Below are 10,282 nucleotides of genomic sequence, written 5' to 3'. Positions count from 1 at the left end.
TCAAATTAATCCACTCAGCAACACTGGTCATGAATTAGCATCAATACGAATCAGAGAAAACAAAAAATCAGAAGCTTAAACTAATCTAAAAATACAAAACCTAGAATACTAGTTACTGCCAACAAAAAATAAAAAATAAAGCATGGAATTAATCAGAAAACTAATTTTAAAATGAATAAAAGAAGGAAGAAAAGAAAACTCGCCTATGTAAGGCTTGAAAAAGGGCTGGACTCCGATTCGAGCCTCAGAATAATGTTAAGCGTTTGTTCTTCACCAAGAACAAACGAAAACCATTATTTCGTGACTCGAATCCAATACTGGACCCAAGAAATTGGGAAGAATTCGAGCCATTTGAACTTCTAAGGTTCTGTCATTCTTAGATTTGAAATTCGAGAAAATCGGGGATGATTTGAAAGAAAATAATTAGGGGTTTGGGAAGAGGGAAGTGAGGAGAGCATGGGATGTGATTCTGGGGAGGTTTGGGGGTGGCGCCGCCGTGTGCGGCGGTGACGGCGTTTAGGGTTTTGGATATTCGAGGGGTTTGGGTGATATTTGAGAGGAACTGGAGGCAAATATGGAAAGGGGAGGAGGAGAGGAACACGGGGTATAAATTTGGGGTCATTTGGAGAATCGCCGCCGGCGGAGGCGATTTCCAGCCGGCGGCGGACGGCAGAGGGCGGCGGTGAACGGTGGTGTTGGGGTGTCCGGTAAGAGATGGGAGAGATGAGAGGGTAGGGGGTCCTGAGGGGGGTAGGATCGTTTGGACATATATATACTTATACACCCCAGCTTCTCAGCCGTTCGATCAAGCAAACCTCGGCGGCTGAGATTCGTTGCAAGCAAAACGGGGTCGTTTAGGTTGTGGGGGTGCTGGACCGGACATGGGTAATTTTGGGCTGGACCATTTGGTGAGATTGGGCTGGGACTGGGTTTCCCAATGGGCTAGTCACATTAATTTGAATAGCAGCCTGTTTTTCTCTTTTTATTATTTTCGTTTTTCAATTAATTCCTTTTCTCTCTTTTTTTTTTAATTTTTTGTTTAATCAATAATAAAGACCTGATTTAATTCTACAACTAAACTAATTAATTTTCAAGAATTAATTCCTAATTTTGAACAAACTAAAACCAATTTGAAAAGTAGGAAAAAAGCAAAAGGAACTATTTTTGTTATTTTCTTCTTATTTTTTCAATGTTAATTAACTAGTAAACCTAAAAATATAGAATTGAGTCCTAAATGCAAATGTGTTATTTTTTTGTATTTTTTATGAATTATGCCAACTAAAAATGCACACAAAAGCAAACAAACACAAAAATCATGCAATTAATTCCCTAAAATCCAAATAATAAAAGAAAAGTCCTAATTCTAAGAATTCTATAGGAATAATTCATGCAAGGCAAAAATCACGTGCTCACAAGCAGTGCAGAACAGAATTGTTAAAACGATGTTTCATACAAGTCAGAAAACAGGAAAAAAAAAACGATGAGTCAATCAGTGTTAAAAGGAAGGAAAGATTTAACCCATAAGCCAAGAGAAAAAAGACTTTAGACTGGTATGAAACCCATCAATCAATGGATAAACTGGACCCATCAAAAACACTTTCAACTTCAACGAGTATTACACAAAATCAGATTTCAGGCCTCATTCCCTCCGCTGATATAAACTGGTATGAAACTAAAAAGGTAAATCATGTCAAGAAACCAGTAGTGCTTAATTAAGACCTCGGCATACTTTGACAAAGAATTGTGAAGAGAATGAAAAGCTCTGATTAAAATCGAAACCCTAGTGATGCCATTGATTTTGCACACAAAAATCGAAACCCTAGTCTTGGCCAAAGATTAGACGGGAAAGAGAAAGAGTACCTGATTAAGTCCTCGTCGCCGATTTTGCCGGCGCCGTTGAGAGAGAGGCGAGGAGATATAGAGAAAGAGACACAGAGTAAGAGAGAGATTATGGGAAAAAAGAATTAGAAAATCAGGGTAAGCGGAAAATAACTTAACGTTTCCGACTACTGTAGTCGGAAACTATATATTATTTAATTTTTTTAATTAAAAAAATTTTGACTACAACTATCGGGACCACTTGGTCAAAAGTGTTTTTGACTTTACTATCTAATGTTTCGACTACGGTAGTCGGAAACTTTTTAGCGCGCAATTTCCCGTAAAATTTTATGATTATTTTAGTCGAACACGTATTCGAAATAATTCTTAAAAATAAATTAAAAAATAAATATGATATTTCTCACTATAGTAGTCGGAAAATTCCGACTGACATTTTGTAGTCGGAATTTGTAGTCGGAAAAAAGGTATTTTCTGGTAGTGGCGGTCAGATGGAGTTGATTAGATTCACAGCCGAAATGGGGCCATTCCCGGAGTCAAAGAGTTATCCCCGCTGTATCAAGTTGGCTAACATACGGTAATGTTCACCGTCAACAGCAGCGTGAAGAACAGTGCAACCATCATTTCTCTTAGCGAAGCAATCACTCCCAAAATCCTCAAGAAGTCTAAAAACTTCATCCTTCCCATATTCAGCTGCTTTGTACAATGGCGTTTCCCTAGCTTCATCCTTCAAATGTGCTAAATCAATGTCTTGCATTAGCATAATTTCTGCCACCTCCTTCTCTCCATATCTGTTCGAAGTTATAATTAAGTAAATAAAAGTGAACGAATTTAGATAAGATAGTCACACACAAAACAGAGTAGGTAGAGAATTATGAGTTTTTTTTTAACGGCAGTCCGTGCACTAAGCTCCCGCTATGTGGGGTCTACAGAAGGGCCGAACCACAAGGGTCTATTGTACGCAACCGTATCCTGCATTTCTGGAAGAGGCTGTTTCCACGTCTTGAACTCATGACCTCCTAGTCACATGGCAGCAAATTTACCAGATACGTCAAGGCTCCCCTTCAGAATTATGAGTTTATATCTTACCTTTAAAAGAATCAGGTTCGTACATGCAATGGCAAAGCCAGAAATTGTTTTGTTAAGGGTATTCAAGATTTAATACACGTGTATAAAACGTAATTTTTTATTTATATATGCAGTACAATTTTTTATATATACATTATAATTTTTTGATGAAGGATATTCAACTGACCACCCTTCATCATATGTGGCTACGCCACTACGTACAAAAAGATCGTGTTAAGAAATAACTGTTGGGTTTTGGATGTATTTAATTAATATATTAAATACTTAAAAGAGGGTGAATGGGAAATGGAGGGAAATAAAATTTTTGAGTGAAATTTTAAGTTACCCCCCCCCCCCCGGCAAATAGGCATTGTCCCATATTGGAAGAGGAAGAGGTTTTTTATGGGTATATAAGCAATTGCTCTTCTTCTAGCTCTTAAAAAGTTGAGAAGAAGGCAAGCCTCGCGCCGTCGTCCTCGTCGCTCGCTCGGCTCGGCTTCGGCTTCGGCTTCGGATTCAGATTCAGATTCGGATTTGATCAAATGATCGATTGATTGATTAACTTTTTGGACCAAATTTATTTGTTAATAGTAAAATATTAACAGAAATGTTATTAAATATTTGTTTTAATAACAGAATATTAATATCAAATATTAATATTAAATTCAATCCATTTTTCTGTTTTGGTAACAGAAAAGTAACTACCCTCTTCAATTTTTCCTCTTTATTTTCCCTCTTTATTGTTGAGTAAATGGCCATTTATGTAATGGCATTTATGCTATGGGCGTTTTGCATAAACAGCCATTCTGGAGAGTTGCACCTCTTCAGATTTCAGCCCAACTTTGGCTATAAATACAACACTATTCTGCTCAGAATTTTACTAAGATTTTCTGAGTTTCTTCTCCTTCTTCTGCATACTTTTAGCATCAAACAAAGCAAAAAGTAAGTGTGATTTGCTACCGAATTTTGTGTTCGCTGAAACGCTGGGGTTTGAAATACCACTACACCAGTGTATAATTTGTTCTATCCTGGGAGGAAATAATCCATAACCTTGGGTACTAGGAGGGGATTAAATTCCTTAAGGAAACACTGTGAATATAGTGGGCTCGAATTGGTTTTCTGACATTTCTGTTTATGTTTATTTCTATTTATATTCATTTATTTCCAGAATTATTTTACAAATACAGTATAACAACAAGCTTAAGGAATTTAATATATTTTCTGTATTTGTACTTACTGTTTCTGGAAGAGTAAAACCTTTGTGGTTTTGTACTCTATTAAAATCTACGTGATTTTAACGTTTGTGTCATTCTTTTACAGAAATGACCAGTGAAAATGAGAACCAAGCTGTTCCAATGGTGACTGCCAATGCCTCAACAAGCCGAACGACACCGGCAGCATTGGCACCGGCAGAAAAACCCGAAAAATTTTCCGGGATTGATTTCAAGCGCTGGCAGCAAAAAAAATGTTCTTCTATTTGACTACTCTAAGTCTCCAGAAGTTCATCAAGGAAGATGTTCCTGTGCTGTTCGATGAAACTCCAGAAACTGAACGCTTTCTCGTGATTGAGGCGTGGAAGCATTCAGATTTTTTGTGCAAGAATTATATTCTAAGCGGGCTGGAGGATGCTTTGTATAACGTCTACAGTGGCGTGGAAACGTCAAAGGAACTGTGGACTGCGCTTGAAAAGAAATACAAAACCGAAGATGCCGGGTTGAAAAAGTTTGTTGCTGCAAAGTTTTTGGACAACAAAATGATAGATAGCAAGTCTGTTATTACCCAAGTCCAGGAATTGCAAGTGATTATTCACGATCTCCTTGCTGAAGGTATAAATCAAATTAATATTGATGTTGAAAGTAATAATCTTAGTATTTTTACTAACAGAAATTTCATTGAAGGTCTTGTCATCAATGAAGCATTTCAAGTAGCAGCAATGATTGAGAAGTTGCCTCCTTTGTGGAAGGACTTCAAAAACTACTTGAAACACAAACGCAAGGAGATGTCCCTTGAAGATCTCATTGTTCGGTTGAGAATCGAAGAGGACAAGAAAGCTGCTGAAAAGAGAGCCCGTGGAAACTCAACAATAATGGGAGCAAATATTGTTGAAGAGAACAAAAAGAGGAAGAAGGCTTCTGGACCGAAATACAACCCAAGCAAGAAGCGGTTCAGTGGAAACTGCTACAATTGTGGAAAAACCGGACACAAATCTACTGAGTGTCGTGCTCCGAAGAAAGACAAGAAGAAGGGTCAAGCAAACATGGTTAAAAAGCATGATGATGTCGATGATTTATCTGCATGCTTTCCGAATGCAACTTGGTGGCAATCCTAAAGAGTGGTGGATTGATTCTGGAGCCACTCGCCATGTTTGTGCTGTTAGAGAAGCTTTTGCTTCTTATGCTCCTGTTGGACCCGATGAGACGATTTCTATGGGAAATGCTTCAAAGGCGAAGATTAAAGGACGTGGGAAGATATTTTTCAAAATGACTTCCGGCAAAGTGGTGACTTTGAACAACGTCCTTCATGTTCCCGAGATTAGAAAGAATTTAGTCTCTGCTGGACTTCTTGTTAAGAATGGTTTTAAATGTGTTTTTGTTTCCGATAAGGTTGTAATAAGTAAGAATGAAATGTTTGTAGGAAAAGGTTACCTCACTGAGGGCCTCTTCAAGCTGAATATAATGGTTGTTGAAAATAATAATAAAATTTCAGCTTCATCTTACTTACTTGAGTCAAATGAATTATGGCATATACGTTTGGGTCATGTCAATTATAAAACCTTACGGAAAATGATTAATTTGGAAGTATTGCCCAAGTTTGAATGTGACAAATTAAAATGTCAAGTATGTGTGGAATCTAAGTATGTTAAACATCCTTATAAGTCGGTTGAAAGGAATTCAAATCCTTTAGACTTAATTCACACAGATATTTGTGACATGAAGTCAATACCATCTCGCGGTGGAAAAAAGTATTTCATAACTTTTATTGACGATAGTACTCGATATTGCTATGTTTACTTACTTAATAGCAAAGATGAAGCAATAGACGCATTCAAGCAATACAAAAATGAAGTTGAAACGCAACTTAATAAGAAAATCAAAATGATAAGAAGTGATAGGGGTGGTGAATATGAATCTCCTTTTGAACAAATATGTTTAGAATATGGAATTATTCATCAAACAACGGCCCCTTACACGCCCCAATCCAATGGGATTGCAGAAAGAAAGAATCGTTCATTAAAGGAGATGATGAACGCATTATTGATAAGTTCTGGTTTGCCACAGAACTTGTGGGGGGGAAGCCGTTCTTACGGCTAGCCGAATACTAAATCGAGTACCCCATAGCAAAACACAATCCATTCCATATGAAAAATGGAAAGGAAGGAAGCCCAACTTGAATTATTTTAAAGTGTGGGGGTGTAAGTGCAAGTTCCTAAACCCAAAAGGGTAAAAATAGGACCTAAAACCGTTGATTGTGTTTTCATAGGATATGCGACTAATCTCGGGAAGAAACAAAAGAAAGTACACTTAACCAGGAGGATCCAAGACGTAGTAAACGTCAAAGAACGTCTACTTCATTTGGACCAGATTTTGGAAATGAATCATATTGAACAACCATACATGGGAATTGGTTGATCTTCCTCCTGGAAATAAACCGTTGGGTTCTAAATGGATATTTAAGAGGAAAATGAAAGATGATGGCACTATTGACAAGTATAAGGCAAGACTTGTGGTCAAAGGGTATAGACAACGAGAAGGTCTTGACTATTTTGATACATACTCTCCAGTTACAAGAATTACATCCATACGAACGTTAGTAGCGTTAGCTGCAGTTTATGGTCTTGAAATTCATCAAATGGATGTTAAGACGGCCTTCTTAAATGGAGAGTTGGAGGAAGAAATCTACATGGAACAACCTGAAGGGTTTGTGGTTCCAGGTAAAGAAAAGAAGGTCTGTGGACTTGTTAAGTCCCTTTACGGATTAAAACAAGCACCCAAACAATGACATGCTAAATTTGACCAAACAATGTTGTCAAATGGATTATAATAATGTGATAAATGTGTGTACATTAAAAAGTTCCCACATAGTCATCGTTTGCTTATATGTGGATCATATGCTCATAATGAGTAATGACATTGCCAACATAAATGCTACTAAGCGTATGCTAACTAGCAAGTTTGATATGAAAGACTTGGGAGTTGCTGATTTAATTCTGGGAATTAAGATCCATAAGACTTCTCAAGGTCTAGCATTGTCACAATCTCATTATATTAAGACAGTACTTGAAAAATTCAAGCACTTGGACTTTAAAGTTGCAAAGACTCCAATTGATGTGAATCTTGCATTAGCAAAGAACAAAGGCCAGAGCATATCACAATTGGATTATGCTCGTGTGTTGGGTTGCTTAATGTACATCATGAATTGTACACGACCAGATATAGCTTGTGCTATAAGTAAATTGAGTCGATATACGAGCAATCCAGCCAATCTCATTGGATGGCCATGAAACGAGTTTTGGGGTATTTAGTACATACCCAGGACTTTGCTTTGCACTACAATAAATATCCTGCGGTCATTGAGGGATACTGTGATGCGAATTGGATCACCGGATCAACTGATTCCAAATCCACAAGTGGATATGTATTCACTATTGATGGAGGAGCGGTATCTTGGAAGTCATCCAAACAAACTTATATTGCCCGCTCTACAATGGAGGCTGAGTTCATAGACTTGGATAAAGCCGGTGAAGAAGCTGAATGGCTCCGGAATTTCTTGAAATATATTCCATTTTGTCCCAAACCGTTGGCACCAATATGCATACATTGTGATAGTCAAGCGGCAATTGGAAGGGCTGGGAGCGTTATGTATAACGATAAGTCTCGCCATATATGACGAAGACATAAAACTGTTAGACAATTACTCTCTAGAGGAATTATCACGATTGACTATGTAAAGTCAAGTGATAATGTGTCGGATCCACTTACGAAAGGCCTAACTAGAGAGGTAGTTGAGAAGTCATCAAGAGGAATGGGACTGTGGCCGAGAACAAGTCATAGTGGAGGTAACTCTACCTAGAAGAGTGGAGATCCCAAGATCTAGGTTCAAAGAGATCAAACAAAGTCATTTATGACGGTTCAACATTGTCAACTAAACTTTTGGTCCATTCTCGTGATGGGACAATGTTCAGTACCAAGGATAAAGCATTAAGGCTTTTTAATGATTTCTAAATTTGATACGGGGTATATCAAATAGTGTATCTACGGGATGACACGTTTAGGAATCACCTACGTAAGTGTGAAGTGTTAGCCGCTTCAAGGAGAACATTGTAAGGCCAGTTCTCTACGCACTTGTGAAACCAGGCGGTGTTCATGGCTGAAACGAACACAACAATGAGAACCAAAGACGGTTAAGGGTTGGTTGTGTGACTTGTGGTTGTCTAGGTATACACTAAAGTTCGACGGTTCAAAGATATCAAATCTACAGATTGATCGAGTATATCCGACAAAAGTTCACTACGGAAAGTTCAAAGAGAAACCTACTTATCCAGATGCGATTAATCCTTACTTGCGAATCACACAATTTTTCATGCATACTTCCGTGATATAGCCATTCCCCATTCATGTGGGGGATTGTTGGGTTTTGGATGTATTTAGGGAAATGGAGGGAAATGAAATTTTTGAGTGAAATTTTAAGTTCCCTCTCCCTTGGCAAATGGGCATTGTCCCATATTGGAAGAGGAAGAGGTTTTTTATGGGTATATAAGCAATTGCTCTTCTTCTAGCTCTTAAAGAGTTGAGAAGAAGGCAAGCCTCGCGCCGTCGTCGTCGTCGTCGTCGCTCGCTCGGCTCGGCTTCGGCTTCGGCTTCGGCTACGGCTACGGCTTCGGCTTCGGATTCGGATTTGGATTTGGATTTGGATTTGGTCAAATGATCGATTGATTGATTAACTTTTTGGACCAAATTTATTATTAAATATTTGTTTTAATAACAGAATATTAATATTAAATATTAATATTAAATCCAATTCGTTTTTCTGTTTTGGTAACAGAAAAGTAACTACCCTCTTCAATTTTCCCTCTTTATTGTTGAGTAAATGGCCATTTATGTAATGGCATTTATGCTGTGGGCGTTTTGCATAAACAGCCATTCTGAAGAGTTGCACCTCTTCAGATTTCAGCCCAACTTTGGCTATAAATACAACACTATTCTGCTCAGAATTTCACTACGATTTTCTGAGTTTCTTCTCCTTCTTCTGCATACTTTTAGCATCAAACAAAGCAAAAAGTAAGTGTGATTTGCTACTGAATTTTGTGTTCGCTGAAACGATGGGGTTTGAAGTACCACTACACCAGTGTGTAATTCGTTCTATCCTGGGAGGAAATAATCCATACCCTTGGGTACTAGGAGGGGATTAAATTCCTTAAGGAAACACTGTGAATACAGTGGACTCGAATTGATTTTCTGACATTTCTATTTATGTTCATTTCTGTTTATATTCATTTATATTTCCAGAATTATTTTACAAATATAGTATAACAACAATATTTGAAGAAGCAAAAGTTTATTATCTTTAACTGTTTAAATTATCAAAACAATTTGATGGTTACACATTTCAATAATACCTCGCTGCTTCGTGCAATGATGTACATCCTTTGACATTCTTCTTTCTAAGTGCTTCTCTACCAAGAAGACCTTCTTCAATAAGTGCTCTAAAAGCAGCCACATTTCCTTCTATGGCCAGAAAATGAAGCATAGTGTCACAACGTTGGTTTAGTGATATGAAACCTTCTTCTCTCACCAATGCAAGAGACTCTTCTATATCATTATCTGATGAAAGTATATAAGCTTTTGAGAAAAATATTTGTTCTGTGCTCATAACTGCCATATTAGGATATATAGTAGTACTTTCCTAATTTTTTATTTCTACTATATAAAAGTAGTTTTTTTCTGTTTCTAGTGGTTTAGCTAGGTTTTCTGTTCTAAAAAAATGTTGGTTTCTTTTAAATATAGTTGTTTGGAGGTACGAATATTCCTAGCTAGGCTCCTTATAACAAGAAAAGAATAAAGTGTCAATTACTACAGTTTTTGTAATAATGATAAAAGCAACGGTTCATCACTTTAAGTTATGTCTCTCCAAATCAGGGGCGGACCTACCTATGAGGCAGAGGGATCACCAGAACTCGTTATATATATTTTGTATATGTCAATGTATTAATTTTTAGATACGTGCGTTGTACGTTTATTCCATATTAATTCGCACAAAAGTTATAAAAATATCAGTGTGGGATGAGTTGCAGAAACTAAAGAGGGAAAATGCAAGCTCAAAATTATTAAATGGTGAGCCTATGTGCTCAATTTTTATTATCAATATTGCAAGCACAATC

At 37.3% G+C, this 10,282-nt stretch overlaps 1 protein-coding gene across 1 annotated transcript; it reads right to left on the bottom strand.

Annotated features, from left to right (window-relative positions):
* LOC109231873 (E3 ubiquitin-protein ligase MIB2-like) lies at positions 2,245-9,868 on the bottom strand. Its single transcript, XM_019397492.1, has 2 exons — positions 9,521-9,868; positions 2,245-2,627 (listed from the first exon to the last, which is right to left on the bottom strand). Exons 1-2 carry the CDS (start codon positions 9,781-9,783, stop codon positions 2,381-2,383), a joined length of 510 nt encoding a protein of 169 aa, XP_019253037.1. The 5' UTR covers positions 9,784-9,868; the 3' UTR covers positions 2,245-2,380.

The sequence above is a fragment of the Nicotiana attenuata genome, chromosome 8 (assembly GCF_001879085.1).
Source record: "Nicotiana attenuata strain UT chromosome 8, NIATTr2, whole genome shotgun sequence".
Classification (NCBI taxonomy): domain Eukaryota; kingdom Viridiplantae; phylum Streptophyta; class Magnoliopsida; order Solanales; family Solanaceae; genus Nicotiana; species Nicotiana attenuata.
Note: the sequence above shows the minus strand (reverse complement) of the source record. Positions and strands in the feature narration are given on the sequence as shown.